Source organism: Trichosurus vulpecula, chromosome 7, assembly GCF_011100635.1.
Source record: "Trichosurus vulpecula isolate mTriVul1 chromosome 7, mTriVul1.pri, whole genome shotgun sequence".
NCBI lineage: Eukaryota > Metazoa > Chordata > Mammalia > Diprotodontia > Phalangeridae > Trichosurus > Trichosurus vulpecula.
Genome location: NC_050579.1, coordinates 86,556,851 through 86,574,132, shown reverse-complemented (window position 1 = coordinate 86,574,132; position 17,282 = coordinate 86,556,851). Strand labels below are relative to the sequence as shown.

Sequence of the window (17,282 nt, the reverse complement as noted above, 5' to 3'; positions counted from 1 at the left end):
GCTCTTTGTGACTTCATTTGGGGTGTTCTTGGCAAAGATACTAAAGTTGTTTGTTATTTCTTTCTCCATCTCATTTTACAGATGAGGAAACTGAGGCAAACAGGGTTTAGTGGCTTGCCCAGGGTCATATGGCTTGTGTCAGAAGATTTGAACTGTTGACTAGTCTATCCTCTATGCCATTCTGCTTGTCACAGCAGTATGAACAGTGAATAGCAATTACATGTATATAATCATACTATGATACTATAATTAAAGTCACTGATTGTTGAATTAAATCTTGTGTGACATACTTGGTACCAGTGCCGTGCTTTGCTGTTCTGTGACTTAAACTATCTCTCTCCAGGTATTATTGAAGCAAAATTTTGTGTTCCTCAATGTTTACTTTTCACTTGTTGATTATAAGTTATCTGCCTCTGCCTTTCCTATTTCCCACTAGGGGAATAATGGTCCATCAGATTTGAATTGTATACATTGGCCATCCTGTGTCATGCAGGCTGAGGTTCAGGGATAGGAGAGAAGGTGGTGGGGGGAGGGGAGAATAGGGAAGGGAGACCCACAGTCCACACATGAACTCTGATCCTTCTCATAGGCAGATATGTTGTGTAGTCCTTGGTGAGCATAACCTGTAAGGAATACACTTGTGATTAGGTTAGAGAATACATATAGTCTTGTATTCTCCATATTACCTGCTTTGTTTCTCCTGTTTCGGGCCCCCAATATGAAGTCAAGATTAATGAGTGGAAACTCTTCTGTCAGTCACCATCCAGAAAAAGGGGAATAGCTTCAAATTCTTCCCTCCACTGAGGCCCAGCAGGAGTAAGAACTATGAAGGCTATGTAGTTTGGAAGAGACTCTTCTCTCCTACACACCTAAGAATCATAGGAACATAAAATTCTCTAAGTAAAAACTTATGTCATAGCTATGGTTAAATCTGAAATTTTGGCAGTGACAGTCTGCCAAATCTTATTTTTAATCTGACTTTTCATTTTGTCCCTTGACCTCATGCTTTTTGGTATCTTCAGGGACATTGGCCCACAGCTTTTGTTTAGTTTTGTGGCTAACACCTCTACAATTCTGTCATTGAGACCTCAAACTAAATTCACTTGTTTACTTCTGAATCTCATCATCACTTGTTATTCAATGAAATATCGGCTGCCATATGTACTTTTTACTTACTGACTCTTATGCTATAAAGATGGTTAGCCCAAGTGGTTATGACGTGGTGCACCAAGGTTTGTTAAATGATCCTTATGTGAGCCAGCTGGCTAGCTTTACATATTGAAAAAACTCTGCTGAGAGGTCCCAGACCACATCTCTAGCCCTGACCAATCAGCTTGCAAAAGCGTGACATTCTTTCAACAGGGCTCGAAAAAGAGTGTGGTTGGTTGAGTGGGAACTCAGCATCTCAACTGGAAAAATGATTTCGAATGCATGTTCCAGGGATGGAAGGTCAGTAATATTGTCTTCAGCTAAGTGACTCAGTGGATATGGAATCAGAAAGACGTGAGTTCAAATTCTGTGACCCTGGGCAAGTCACTTAACCTCTGTCAGCCTCAGTTCCCACTTATCTAAAAAGGGGAATGAAAGCACCTATGATGCAGGATTGTTGTGAGACTAAAATAAAATAAAATGCACAAAACGCTTTGCAAACCTTAAAGTTCTATATGCATATGCTAGCAATTATTATTTTTCTCTTCTAATGGTGATAGGACTACAGTCTCTGACTATAGTTCCAAAAACTAAAAAAAAAAGGGTGACTACAGGGAACAATTAACCCACCCCTATTTTATCTCATGTGTGTGTGTGTGTGTGTGTGTGTGTTGTGTGTTGTGTGTGTGCACCAGTAGGCAATAATAATGGCTCACACTGTTTCAGCATTTTTCAGTTTGCAAAGCACTGTCCTTACAGCCATCCTGTAAGGTAAATCTTCTTAACCTGGGGCTCTGTGACCTTGTTTTTTCAGGAAAAAAAACCCAAAATATTTTGATAACTGTATTTCAATTTAATTGATTTTCTTTATAATCTTGTATATTTTATACATTTAAAAACATTCATCTGGGAAAGGGTCCATAGACTTCACTAGATTGCCAAAGGAATCTATCACACACACACACACACACACACACACACACACACACACACACAGGAAGTCCCAGAATCTGAATTTGAATCCAAGTCTTTTTTTTAAAAAAAGTTTTATTTAATTTTTAGTTTGTGGAATTAAACAAGCATTTCCATGGAATAGTATAATAAAAAAGATGATTACACATGAAATTTCAAATCTATAATGTATGACTTTCTATTCCTTTTAAATATATAATTAGGTTGTCATGTAAATTTCCTTTTTTTCCTTTTTTCTTCCCTTCCCCTTCACTCCTCCACCCTAGAGATGGCTACCACTAGACACAAATATGTATATGTGTATATATACATGTATATATATGTAAAACTGTTCTCTATATACTTCTGTTTATTAATTCCTTCTCCTTCCTGCAGATAGTGTCTTCCTTCATATGTCCTTTGTAAGTTAATTTGGGTATTTATAATAGTCAAAATGACTTTTTTACTCAAAGTGGTTCTTAAAACAACATTGTTGTCAATGTATACAATGTTCTCTTGAATTCAAGTCTTTTGACCTCAATTCTAGTGCTCTTCCTGCTACAACTAGTTTGTGTATATGTACTGGCAGTGTTTTAAGGTTGCAGAGTTTTACACCCATTATCTCATTTAATTCTCATGACAACCTTGCGAGGCAGGTAATAAAAGCGTTATCACCTTCATTTTGTAGATAAAGAAGTCAAGGCTCAGAAAGATACAGTGACTTATCCAGTGTCAGCCAGCTGGGTCATAGTAGACTGGGACTGGAGTTTGACTTTTCTGATTGCAAATCCAGTGGTCATTCCATTAGAAAAGAAAGACCAAACCTTCCAATCTAGAGATTCTACAATCTTGGGGGGGTGGGGGCGGGGAGAAATGGCTATTGTTAAGTTTTAAAATGGGTATATTTTCCCTAATTTTAATGGATTCCAGTGAATTTTAGCATATAGGGAGAGAAGGATGTTCTTGGTCTGAGTGAAATGTCTGGTTCATATCACCTTTCCTCCCATCTCACTCATTGTAAACCTGGTTCTGTTCTTTTTTTCTAAATGTTCATGAAATCCAAGGACTACACAGTTTATGTGAAATTTGCAAGCTACAGGACACGCATGGTTAAGCGTTCACCCTGGGTCTAGAAAGGCGTTACTTCCAAATAGGAAGTGGTAATTCAGCAATTTACTTTTAGATAATTTTAGCATTTTGGTTGTCTTTTTCTGTGACCCTGCTTTAATTCACATCTTGTTGACAGGATGAAATTGATGATGAGTATGCCTGGACCATCCCAAAGAGGAATATAACCAGAGGATCATTTTAGAATTCTAGAGATACTCACAGGTGAGTGATTGGAAGATCAATGAAAAGGCAGAATTCAAGCATACCAAACTTTTAAAAAATCAGATTTTTTTTTCAGTATGCTTGCAAAAGAATGGGGTGTCAGAAATGGGATGCTTTTCAACAAAATACTGAGTTATTGGGATATTGGTGGAAATGAAATGGTTTTAGATATATAATGTGTCCTTGCCTTCTATAAAAATGTATTTAATAGATAATTTGCAAAAAAGTACTGGATTTTATATGAGAAGCTCAGTTTTATTAAAAATGCTTAGATGTTGACTTATTTTAATTGCATTTAGTAGAGCTTGCAAGGAATTATGTATGTTTTACAGTAAAAAGATTTTATGGTACCTTCCTTGGGGAAAAAATGTATATTTTGGCCAACCTCTACTCCCAAACAATGACAACAATTCCTAGAAGTCAGTTCTTCAAACTTCATTAAGCTATAATTTTAGGCACAGCAAATCAATGAGTATGTAGTCTAGAGTATGGAGTTCTATTTTTTTTCCCTTAGAGACTGGAGATCAAGCTAATGTAAACCTTTGAATGGATTTATTCAAGGGACTATGGGCTAGAAGAAATAGCACATTACTGCTAAGTGATGGAACATAGCACATGAAAGTCTTTTACAGTTAATACCCTGTAATTAAACAAGAAAATTAAACTAAAATGAAATTACTTGCCTATCCTATAGGGATTTTCTTTACTGCTAAGTAGAAAACAATTCCTGTCCAAATCAGCACCATTTAGAAACATGGGAAAAGGGAGCCCTAAGTGGAACTATTTCTAAAATACTTGAAAGATATAATTTCCACAAATAAAAATAATTGAAAAAGAAGTGTCAAGAGGAACAAAGAGAAAAAAATCACCGGGAAAAACCTTTTGGTTGATTTCTCAACCACTGCTTTTGAAAAGCAGAAGGAAGACAGCCTAGCTAGCACTTCAACTCTAGGAGGCTTTCTATCTTTTTTATATACCCTAACCAGTAAAATGAAGCAATTTCACTAAAATGTTCTCTCTAAGGCTCTGTCTAGCTATAATGGTCTTTGCCTATGACTCTAAATATATCAAAATGCCTAAAAGGGAATAAGTGGCCACTTGGATGCTGAACTTATAAACCTAAAGATTTACTTTTTCCCCCCCTGTAAACATATGCTGGCATGTAAACTGCAGGTGTCTTCATGATGGGATATTTGCTTATGCTTATCGTGAACACTGCAAGGCCCTATAAGTGATAACTGGGTAGGTAGGCCATGAAATTTGTAGTGGGAAATTCATGGAACTTGGAATATAAAGTCCTGGGTTCAAATCCCAACTCTGCCATTAAAAGCTGTTGGTCCTTGAGTAGACACAAACTTAGTTTCTACAACTGTAAAATGAAGGGACTATATAAGTTCTAATATTCTTTTAAACTATAAAATTGTATGACTCCTAAAAGGATGTCAGTGATATATCACAAACATTTCCTGTTTTTAGTTTTATTTTGTTTCCAGCTAAGGGAAGCTGGAGTCAACTGTGGATTGGGGGAAGTTCTTACTCAGTTATAGCCTTAACTTTCCTTCTCATTGGGAAAAGGGCTTGGAAATCAGGTAAATGAAGGAGGTAGAGGAGTCTAATAAATGTTGAAATGAGTTTTATTTGTGTTGTTTGAGTCTTGTAAATTGGCCTATTGTGACTGATTCTTATTTGTCTTTTAAAAGCATTGCTGGCAGGTCTTGGTACATCATTTAGTAAACATGAAACAAACCTCTATTTTCCTTATTCATTTTTCTTTTCTATTGATAGATCTTGTTTTGACACAATAGACATCACCCAACAAACTCTCCCAAGAGTTTTCCCATGATCCTACTCCATCTGGCCTGAAGTAAAATCCCCTTAAAAGAACTTAGCAAAACAACCTAGCAGAATAATGGTGACTAATAGTAGAGATTTCCATTTGGTTAGTTTCACAAGACTCCCATCTGAAATCAACAAATATTTCTTGAATGTAAGTCATCGTGTTGATCCTACCACTATTCAGAAATTCAAAATTTAGAGAATATTCACTTTCCTTGGGAATTTCACAGCATCTGAATTTTATCAGTGGAGGAAAAGTGAATTAGAAGATAAAATACAGTAATGGAGAGTGTCATGGTTACATACAGTTCTAGTTCCTGCCACTTAATCTTCCATCTCATACAACCAACAAAGTTTTGTAAAGTTACCAGGGAACTGCAACTTTCTTTGTTAATTTTGCACATTCTAGTCCCTGATAAACAATTATTTTGATAAATGCTCTTCATATTTACCTCACCCCAAATATTATCAGACAAGACTAGCAAAAGCAGGTGAATAAGAATGAGAGGAATATATTAAATGTGATAGAGTTTAAAAAGTATTCTTCTCACCAATGCTTGTATCTGGCTTGAGTAATACCTCACTTAGGTGTTTATTTTTAAAAATTTTTTGGTCGGTCAATCAACAAACATTTATTAGGTGTCTACTATGTGCAGCTCAGTGTGCTAAATGCTAAGGGTACAAAAATAGGCAAAAGATTGTCCCTGCCCTCAAGGAACTTACAATCTAATAGTGGAAACAAAATACAAACAAATATATAGCAAGCAAGCTAAATATAGGATGAAACATTTACTAAATAGACTAGAAAGCCAGAATAATGACAGCATCATAATCCACTCATTTCCCTGAATCAATATATACAGTATTTGTGGAGAGGAGGGAGTACAGATTTACATAATGTAAATTTAGGAGGAATGTACTTGAGTAGGGAAACCCATGTATCCCTGGGAAAACTCACAGTTGTGGATTACACATTTTGATGTCTCTAGCCTCCTTAGGCAACAGCCTGCACCACAAGTCAGCTGCTAGGTCAGAGTGGCTTGGTAAGTCAAGAACCTCTTCTCTGATGGCCTTTGACCGACTGGGCTGTAAGGCTCTTGCAGGTGGTTGGCTAAGAATTTCCCATCTCTCAAAGTCTCTAAAACAAGTTGTCTCTTTTATTTTTTTTTTGTTTGATTAAAATATTAACAATGGACATCAAATATATCCAACCAAACTTTGTTTAGTAACTATTTGTATTTAAATTAGTTAATCTCATGAATAAAGAATCTTAACAATTTTCTAGGCACACTCTAGAGTTTTCCCCAGGAGTCTTGGTCACACATTCTCATTTATCTCTGTTAGCCAGTTTATACTTCCTTCTTTTGGTTCTGTTCACCTTCCTTCCACCACACCGTAAGTCCTTTTAATTGTCATGTTTTTAGTTTCCTCATTCACATAAAGTAGGGGAACTGCAAAAGATGACATCTCTTTGACTTTCTGAGTCTATGAATCTATAAAACCTACAGGGTACCACATATGTCCAGCAGCATGCCCCTAATATATCAGGGAATTTGCATTTCTGAGTAGCCTGCCACCTCCTCATGCCTACCTGTGCCTTAAAACAGGGTGCTAGTGTTAGGGTTTTGCGGAGTAATTCTATAGAAAAGCATAGTGCCTGCAGAGGGCAGATTGAGGAACAGCAGGTGGAAAGCTTGATATCAGGAAAGACATTCTAACAGCTAAAATTATCTTAAAGCACAAAGAGAGCTTTGAAGGACTTGGGGGGTTCCCCTTCATTGGAAGCCTTTAACACAAAATCTGGATGGCTCTCTGATTAGAATGTTGCAAAAAGAAACCAGGGCACACGTAGATTATTAGATTGGACTCAGTCCCTGCCAACTCTGAAATTCCGTGATTGTCTAAAATGCAGAAGATAGAACACAGTTATCCTTGTCTCTTGTCCTCTAAAAAATTCCTTCCAGAGGTTTACAATAGTGTAGTCTCCAAGGTTTCGAGTGAGAGAAGGGGCTTGTTATTCTGACCTGCATACTGAATAGCTTCTTTTGGTGCCTTGGTACAGTAAAACAGAATAATGCCTTCAGGCGGGCAGCTCAGTCACATCATACCGAGCTCTCTTGAAATCCTTCACCAGCGTAGGTGGGGGAGTGCTCATCTGTGTCGCAGACATAGGAAGCCAAATGCAGCAAGTCAGACAGTGGGGTGACTCACACCTCTGTGGCTAGGTCTGTTCAGCCAGCATGCCCACCGTTGCTTAAAACCAAGTAGATATAAAGAGTATGGCCGGAATAGGACGAGCAAAACTATTCAAATCGCCGTCAGCAACATGTTCTTAATAACCATCATCATCATTTATGAAGCTCTTTAAAGTTTGTAAAGGGCTACACTTATTTTATTTACTCTTCATGACAACCCTGTGAAATAGGTGCTGGTGTTTATTATTTCCATTTTATAGACAAGAAAACTGAATCTGAGAGTGGCAGGGTGATTTGTGCAAGGTCTGTCTAAAGCAGGATTCATGCCTTGGTAGGTCAGTGAAGCACTTCACTGTGAAGGAGGTGCTACTACTAATTATTATTATCATGTATAGATAAGAAAAGTGAGGCTGAGAAAGGTTGATTTGCCCAAGGCATACCTAACTAAAGCAGGATTCAAACTCTTGCTCAGTGAAGCCCTTGGGGAAGTGTCTAATTTGAGGCCAGGTGATTAACAAGCCTAAGAATATTGTGCCTGTAGCATATTTGTTAATGTTCCCTAGCATAAGGATGTGGTTGGGATGGAGAAGAAGACTGTGAAGCAGCTATTGGACGGTTGAAATCATCCACGGGGATGTCATTTGGAACAATGCTGCTTCTTGTACTTAAAGAGACCGCAACGATCCCATAGGGGCAGCAACTAGGTGGCTCAGTGGATGGAGTGCTAGGGCTGGAGTCAGGAAGACTCTTCTTCCTGAGTTCAAACGTGACCTCAGATACTTACTAGCTGTGTGACCCTGGGCAAGTCACTGAACCCAGTTTGCCTCAGTTTATCATCTGGAAAAGGAAATGGCAAACCCCTCCAGTATCTCTGCCAAGATAACTCCAAATGGGGTCACATAGAATCAGACATGACTGAGCGACAACAAAAATGGGCTAGTAGAGTTAATAGGCCCTGAGTGACTGACTCAAATACAGAGAGTGCCACTTAGTCCCTAGAGTATTAATGAACTATTAATTATCACCAGTTTTACCCAACACAACTGAATACTGGAAAAGAGGAAGAAAGAGTCAGAACAAAAATGAACTGGCTTAGAAAAATCTTCCAAATCTTGTTATCTTCCAAAAGGTTTTTTTAGATTCTCTTCTTAAAGAGAATAAAAAAAAAAACACCTCAAATAAATATTCTGCCCCTCCTCCCTTGTCACTGAAAAACAGCTGTTGAAAATGTGGTAGTTTGTGATTCTTTGTCAATAATAATACCAGCTCCCATTTACATAGCACTTTAAGGCTGTTCTGCACATTCATTGTCTCATTTGCTCCTGAAGTGGGTTCTATTGTTAGCCTTCTTCCACCAGCTGAGAAGAATCTCAAACCCCTAGTCTGAGGAGCCCAGGCTTAGAACCATCATCTAGGGGAGCTAGATTTCAGAGAAGCAAATGTCATTGTAAGTAAATTGCCTACTGCAAAATATTTTGTAAGTGATTTATGGGTTAAATAGTATGATTTTATACCAGGATTATTATTATTATTTTATTTGGTTGAGGCCTATGGTTTCATCAGTGCAGGGAAACTCCAGTGAGAAATCTTCCTCCAGTGATACAGAACAGCAACACATTGTATAATCGCCTGGTTTTTTGACCCTAACAGGTTAAGTGACTTGTCCAGGGTCATCCAGCTAGTGTGTGTAGGAAACAGGATTTGAACTCACTTCCTGACATAATTCTAGCCATTCGACCACTACCTCACTGCCTCTCATGCCAGTAATAACCTCTGGCAAATTAGTAATAGTAGTGATGAAGACTTTGGAGAGAGAAGGATAGTAGCTTGGTGTAACAAAAGGAGTGTTGGATTGGGAGACAGAGGTCCTGGATTCAAATCCTGATTTTGCCATTTACTTTTACCTGTATGTCCTTATACAAGTTACTTTTCTGTGCCTTAGTTTCTCATCTAGGTGGTACAATGGTTAGAGCCCTCACCCTGGAGTCAGGAAGACCTGAGTTCAAGTCTAGTCACAGACTAGCTGTGTGACCATGGGTGAATCACTTAACCTCTATTTGTCTCAGTTTCCTCATCTGTACACTGAAGGGGTTGGATTCATGGACTCTTCCAGTTCTAACTCTGATCCTATGATCAGGCCACTTCTCTAACCAAAAATTTTCGTGGACTCCCCTTCATTTACATGATTAAGTATCAACTCCAGATTCTGGGGTTCAAGGTCCTCCACCATCTGGCTCTATCTTCCCTTTGAAACTCAAGGGTCTCCCCTTTATAGAATCTAAATTTGGTCAAATGGAATGACGTTGCATCCTCAATTCTCATCTTCTCCACTATCTTGGTCCTTTTGTCCACAACATCTCCTCCTTGGAATGACTCCCCTTTTCCCTTCTCCAGGTGTCGATGGTCCCCCTTTTTTCAAAGCCTAACTCCAAAAGAAAGGAAATGTCTTGCGGGTATCAACAATATCAATTTTTGTCTGAGCATCCTCTACCCTTAGCACAGAGTCTAGCGCTTAGTAGGTGATTTATCAATGGTTATCGAATTCAGTTGCATTTAGCTGCCACCTCTTTGGGGCAGTCCCTATGTCCTGATCTCTGCTTAAAGTGATTTCTCCCTCCCCCAATTTCTATACTACTTTTCCTGGGCCCCTCCTGTGTGCTGGTCTCATTCTCCCTTGTATCATAGTAATCTGTGTACGTTCAACTTGCTGCCTTCCTTCTGGTTAGAGTGTAAACAAACCCTTTGAAAGTAGAGACTTTTTCCTATCTTTCTGAATCCTAGTGCCTCAAACAGCACATGGCCCATAGCAGACACTTCTAAGTTGTAGAAAGACTTTTTTGAGATTTTTTCCATGTAAAATTTAGTATTTTTCACTTTTGGAATCAAAGAAAAATGAATTACGGTGACCTCCAGAAAAATTAGTTGTCATTCTCCAAGCCTCCCTGCCCTCCCTGACCTGGAAAGCTTTTGAAATAAATATGGGAGACAAAGTGTGTTTCTCTTAGATGTAGGTGGCAGTTTTTCAGGGTTAATCAATGGAGCAAAATGGGTATATGCTTCTTGTAGTTGCTGTGGGTGACATGAATGCCAGTATATCATCAACATGATTTCCTTAAATATGATGTACGTGACTTTTGTGGGAGAAATAGTGGTTTGGGGGTAGCCCCCATGAGTCACTTGCGATCACTGTCATTGGCATCAAATGAAAAAAAGCTGACAGCGCCCTCTTCCTTCTTGTACTTCAAAGTGCTGATCTCAGCATCAACTTATATCACTTTACAGTGATGATAGAGTTGCTTTTCTTTGCACACATGTATTTCGTGGACGTAGTTGCATAGCGTTTTCCAAGGAGACAGGGAGTTTGCAGAATTGGGGTTTAATGTGGACCCCTCTGTCCTTCAGAAGTTTATAATTTAATGAAGAAATTTTAAAAAAGGAAAGTAGAAAGGACACGTAGGTGAAAAGGACTAATTAAACAAAGTCTATTAGCAATGCTGCAGTAGGAAAAAGGCTGGGCAATCAGGAGAGACTTGGGTTCAAATCCGGCCTCTGATACCTACTAGCTCTTAACTCCATGTAAGTCCCATAACCATTCTAGTTTTTGTTTTCTCATCTATAAAATGGGGATAATAGTGCCTTTACTAATAACCTACAGTTCTCCCCCACTCTGTCCAAATGAATAAATGAACAAGGGATGAGCATTTATTAAGCCCTTACTAAATGCCAAGTACTATGCAAAATACTAGGGAGAGACAGTCCCTGCCTGATATTCTTTAAAGAAAAATTGTTAATTTTATTGATATCTTTTGCTTTTATGTTGCCTATATTTGCCAGTATATCACTTCTCCCATTTCCTCCAAGAGAAAGATAATGAATTTTGGCAGCTTGATGGAGCAGTGGAGAGAGTGATGCACCTGGACACACAAAGATCTGAATTCAAACCCAACCTCAGACACGTGGTAGCTATGTGACCCTAGGCAAGTCACTTAACTTCTGTTTGTTTCAGTTTCTCCATCTGTGAGACGGGCATAATAAAATCACCCACCCCCAGGGTTGTCGAAGGGATCAAATGAGGTAATCTTTGCAAACCTAAAAGTATTACGTAAATACTAGCTCTTATTATAGTTACTGTCATTACGGAAAAGAATGAAGAAAAGTCAGTGAAATTGGATATGAATAGAGAAACAAGCTTGCCTTCTAACAGAGGGAGATTGCCCGTATGGGGAGTGGGAGACAAGGTCAGAGATGGTGAATGGAGTCGTAAGGGTGTTGATTAACATAGCTTCCAGAAGTAATGGTAATGTTGAATTGTTTATGGTTCCCAGAGGCTGAAACCGGAAAGTGGGGTAGTGGTGAAGGGTGGGGTAGTGGTACGCTAATGCAGCCGCAGGGCCAAGAAGAGCGCTAGGGTGGATGGATGGATGGATGGATGGGATGGGAAGCATGATCTGGTCTCATCTGGGGCTGACTGGATATTGTGGACTAGTCAACAAGTCAATTTAAATCAACATGTATTTATTAAGTGCCCCCTATGTGCTAAGCCAAAAGGAGATAAAATGAAATGCAAAAAGAAACAAAGAAAAACCCAGTCTGTCCCTGCTCTTAAGGAACTCACAGTTTCATGAGGAAGCCCACAAATCAACAATTATATACAAAGAAGATATGTAGGAGAGAAACTGAAGAGGGAAGGAATTAGCATTAAATGGGACTGGGAAAGGTTTCTTGAGGAAGGTGGGGTTTAAGCTGGAACTTGACGGAGCTGAGGCAGGAGAACATTCCAGTGAAAATTCATGGAATCAGGAGGTGGAATGTCATGTGGATGAAATAATAAGGAGGCCAGTGTTAGTGGATTACAGAGTACACAGAGTGAAGTAAAGAATAAACAGATTGGAAGGGTAGCCAGGTCTGTAGTGGATAGAGTGCTGGGCCTGGAGTCAGGAAGACTCATTTTCTTGAGTTCAAGTGGGCCTCAGACGCTTGCTAGCTGTGTGACACCGGGCAAATCATTTCACCCTGTTTGCCTCAGTTTCCTCATCTGTAAAATGAGCTGGAGGATGAAATGGCAAACCGCTCCAGTATTCTTGCCCAGAAAACCTCAAATGGGGTCATGAAGAATCAGACGTGACTGAAAAACAACTAAACAAGAACAAAAGGAGGGAATCAGAAGAGATTATTTCTGTGATCTCTTTCCTATAGCTCTGAATTCTATGATCTTATGATCTTGTTTCATCCCTGCCTTAGGGGCACTCGCTGTGAGGAAGCAGTGTGAGAAAGAGGACCTCCCAAAGGAGACAGGAATGTATGTTTTAAAAGAATCTCCAGGTCCACAGAGGCCTAGGTCAGAAATGATTTCAAAAGGAAAATCATTACCGATGGTCAGAGGGGAAAGAGGCATATGTTCAGCAAAAAATTCTTTCCTTCCATTTCAGCTCTAATTTCAAAGGCAAACTCTATTTCCCCAAATATCATCATCTAATTTTTCCACCACTGAATCAGACTGACTTTCGTGGCCCTCTATCATCTGGCTCTTCCCCAGCTACCTTCCCCTGTCATTCAGTACTCTCCTTGTAAGTACCTTTAGGTAAGGGATTCTGTCTTCTGCCTCTTTGAATTCTCAGCATTTAGGAGTAGAGTGCCTGTACAAGTTAAATGCTCAATAAATGTTGGTTGAGGGTGATACTGGTGATGCTACAACCAGGCCAGTTTCTTCATTGTCTCTTGGGCAAGTCATGCATATTCTTGCTTTTGGCCTTTGCAGAGTGGGAAAGTAGAAAGGGCAATGCACTTAACTTCATTGACTCTACCACCACCTGTGTGACCTTGGGAAAGTTATTTCACCTCTTAAGGACTCAGTTTCCTTATTTGTAAAAAAAAAACAAAAGCAAGTGAGAGGGAACTATTATAGTAAATGGTCTTGCAAAAACTCATAAGTTTTTGAAAGTTTTAACGAGTTGAAAGTTTTTAAATATAAAAAATTTAAAAGTTAAAAAGTTTTAAAGAGTTAAAAGGGTCATCTAGTTCAATATGAACAGGAATCCTAGCCTTTTCTTAAAGATCTTTGAGGTCCCCTCCAGCTCTAAAACCCTAAGATCCTATGATTATATGTTCTCCTGAAATGAAATGCCCTTTCCAGTGCTCTTCACCTATCATTTCAATCAGATGCAACTTTATTAAGCACCTACTGAATGCAAGACACTGTGATAGGCGTGGAGGATACACAAAGATGAAGAAGTCCCTGCCTTCAAGGAGCTTGAGTTCTGTTTTCATTCTATCTGTTCTTCCAGTTTTTGCTGAAATCTCTCGTATTCCATGAAACCTTACCTAATTGCTCTGTGCCCCCTGGAAGCTCTCTCTTCTGTTAATGAATGAATGAAAAAGCATTTATCGAGTGTGCTGTGCCAACTAAGCTCTGGGGATACAAATTCTTTGAATTTTAAATTTTAATTATGAACAGTCAGGCTACTCAACCAGATTATAATCATCTTGAAAAAAGGAGGGACACTTTTTAAAAGAGCCCTCGCAGTAATGAACTGAAGGTTTATCACATAGTATTTGCTCAATAAAGACTTATTGAAATGGCTTTTCCATGATTCTCCACATTTATTTGATGATCACTCATAAAATGTGGATTTGACTAACAACAATGGGCCCGAAACACTACCTTCTTAATTCTATAGGCATTTTCATAAAAGTCCAAATCATTTAATGATTCCTCCATTGTCATCCCACTCAAGTGCCCTGGTCAATCTGAGTTCTTGACAGTTACAAAATGGAGCAATAACTCTGGCAGGTCCTAACCAGATGAAGTTCATTCCTAGAAATAGACTTTCATCCAAGGTCAAGCCTAGCTAAACTTGGAGAGAGTTGGTCACCAGGAGCTGAATTTTTTGAACATAGCAGCTCATGAAACCATTTATTAGGGCACTGCAGAATTGAATTCTGTGCCAATGGAGGGAATGCTCACATCAGTAAAACCTCTTGAAATATTGTAAGTATGCTAATTCTAACTGACTGAGATGTTCCACTGGCTTAACTTTTTGTGTTTTGAAGAATTCCCTCCAATCGCTGCTTGTTTTCATTACGTTGTCTTTTTCTTTCTTTTCTCCTTAGAATCTCCTCACCTTCTTTGTCTCTTTTCTGGAGATAGAAAGATATCCTATCTGAACTGTCCTTGCTCATTTCCATATACGTTTAATCAACCCAGTTACCACCATGAATGAGGTAAGCCTGCTTGATGACTTAAGAGCAAAATTCTTGGTTTCTTATGACCACATTGTTATGCTCCGACTAATTGTCTTTCTTTTTTACTTCCTAGGAACCAATGAATTCAAGCAACTTGGACTATCCAAATGATTATAGTACATTCACTCCCAGTATAGATTATATCATTGAGGAGGGATTGTTTTGTTTTTTGAAGGATGTCAGAGACTTCACAACATTATTCGTACCGATCACATACTCCTTTATCTGTGTCTTTGGCCTCCTGGGGAACATTTTAGTGGTGATCACCTTTGCTTTCTACAAGAAAGCCAAGTCCATGACTGATGTCTATCTCTTTAATATGGCCATAGCAGACATCTTATTCATCCTTACTCTCCCATTCTGGGCTGTAAATCATGCGACAGGCTCATGGAAGTTCAGCAACCTTGTATGCAAACTGACTACAAGTATATATGCCATCAACTTTAATTGTGGAATGCTTCTCTTGACCTGTATCAGCCTGGACCGCTACATTGCTATTGTACAGGCAACCAAGTCTTTCAGGCTTCGAACCCGGACATTAGCATACAAGAAGATGATATGTTTGGTGGTATGGCTGTTCTCAATCATAATCTCTAGTTCAACTTTTATATTCAACCAAAAATATACAACACAGGGGAGGGAGGTGTGTGAAGCCAAATACCACACGACCTCAGAGGCAGTCAAATGGAAAATACTCGTCCTGGTTCTCCAGCCTCTCTTTGGTTTCTTTATCCCTTTAGCGTTCATGATATTTTGCTACACGTTCATTGTCAAAACTTTAGTGCAGGCTCACAATTCTAAGCGGCATAAAGCCATTCGCGTGATTATCGTGGTGGTCCTTGTTTTCTTGGTCTGCCAAGTGCCCCATAATATGGTTCTTCTCGTGGTTGCGAGCAATACCGGTCGGCTCCGATCCTGCAGTAGTGAGAAGCTCATAGCTTATACAAGGAGTGTCACAGAAGTCCTGGCTTTCCTGCACTGCTGCCTCAACCCTGTGCTTTATGCATTCATTGGGCAGAAATTTAGGAATTACTTTCTGAAGATCATGAAGGACCTGTGGTGTATTGGCAGGAAGCATAAGGCAGCAGGCTTCTCTTGCTCTAAGATCTATTCAGAAAATTACATTTCTAGACAGACTAGTGAAACCTATGAGAATGAGAATGGGTCATCTTTTACTATGTAGTGCACTACAGGTAAAATAATTGTGATGGGCATTGGAAAATGATGTCAAAGGGTTTCCTTATCATCCATTGGATGACCAATTCTCAATTGTTTAGTAGTAGAAGGATAGCATGGATCACTGAAAACCACAGGAAAAAAAAAGAAACCAAAAGACCGAAGCCTATTTTTAGTCAATTGGTTAAAACCTCTTAGCTAAACAAACCTTCTTCATGTCGACCAGTGGACACATTTATTTGCTTTAGCTTCCATCTCTTTAATTCCTCCACCCACTCTCAAGCCTGTGTTAAAGTTATGAAGCTAAATGGTCAAAAGACCAGCAGTAGGAAGAAGGAAGCAAGCAGCTTGGAATATCTGAACTAGAAAAATGGCTCCTGCTGGAATAAGAAGTGGTTATGTTAACAATAGTTCATTGAATTTTATATTGAGAGCTGGAAGGAACTTTAGGGGTCATCCAGCCCAAACCAGTAATATAAAAGTGTGGAAATTGAGAACCAAAGAGATTGAGATACTTGCCTAAGAGCACACAGGTAACACATGTTAGAACTGCTAATCGAACCTAGCCCTCTTTCCAAAGTAGTTCATTGAGCCTCTGTGGATAAGACAGTCAATATTGTAGTGGACTGAAAACAGCTAAAACTAAAACAAAAAACAAAACAAAACTTGGTATAGAAAGAACTCTGTTTTCTGTGGTTGATACCTGTTTTATAAGCAATGAGGAAATTGGCTAATGTTACTACTTTTAAAAACCTTATGTTCTAATAGGTTTAAAAAAACAAACCTTAGTTTTACAATTAATGAATTTTTCTGAGGTAGGGTAGAAATAGCTTTTATTTCCTCTATATCACGTAGTAGAAAGACTGGGGAATTCTGATTATTCACTCCCCCCAAGTTAGTCATTATATATGTAATTTTTGACTTCCTAGTGATTCTTTGAATGATCTTACTCTGAAAGAGAAGTTTGCTCTGATTTATCTTCATTTACTCTTTCCACTGTCTGAGAAATTACATAATCCAAATGTTTTCTTGAAGTAGTATGTAGATACAGAATGATAAATAGGAAATGAAAAAATACCAATACTCTTTATGAGAGAATGTTGGAATGTATATCAATAAAGAATGCTTCATACAACACTGGATTGCTTTTGTAACCCTTTTCTAAGATGAAATCTAAAGATTCAAGAAATGTATATTTAGACAAGAGCTTTATAAAACAAAATCTTGTTACACGTTTGAAAAAGGTAGTTTTTACTAGACTGAGATCAGTTGCTGAATGAGTATACTGATGGTTGCCTTGATATAGGAGAGTTTGGGAAGTTTTCGCTACCCTAAATCCCCAGGTACATGGAAAGTTGCCAGCAGATGACACCAGTCAAAGAGAAACAATAGTTTATTCAG

The 17,282-nt window shown here is 38.7% G+C and overlaps 1 protein-coding gene across 3 annotated transcripts in view; it reads left to right on the top strand.

Moving 5' to 3' along the window:
* The window catches only part of CCR6 (C-C motif chemokine receptor 6), a 33,377-nt gene extending 16,450 nt beyond the window's left edge, over window positions 1-16,927 (top strand). The window contains exons 1-4 of one of the 3 annotated variants that reach the window (XM_036768061.1): window positions 1,365-1,449; window positions 3,347-3,432; window positions 14,574-14,684; window positions 14,779-16,927. In XM_036768061.1, the coding sequence (XP_036623956.1) occupies window positions 14,676-14,684; window positions 14,779-15,888 (1,119 nt within the window). In that variant the 5' untranslated portion in view covers window positions 1,365-1,449; window positions 3,347-3,432; window positions 14,574-14,675 and the 3' untranslated portion in view covers window positions 15,889-16,927. Of the gene's footprint in view, window positions 1-1,364; window positions 1,450-3,346; window positions 3,433-12,994; window positions 13,031-14,573; window positions 14,685-14,778 lie in introns of those variants that run through there. The other 2 variants (XM_036768062.1, XM_036768063.1) reach the window with 2 other exon arrangements.
* The last annotated feature ends 355 nt before the right edge of the window (window positions 16,928-17,282 follow it).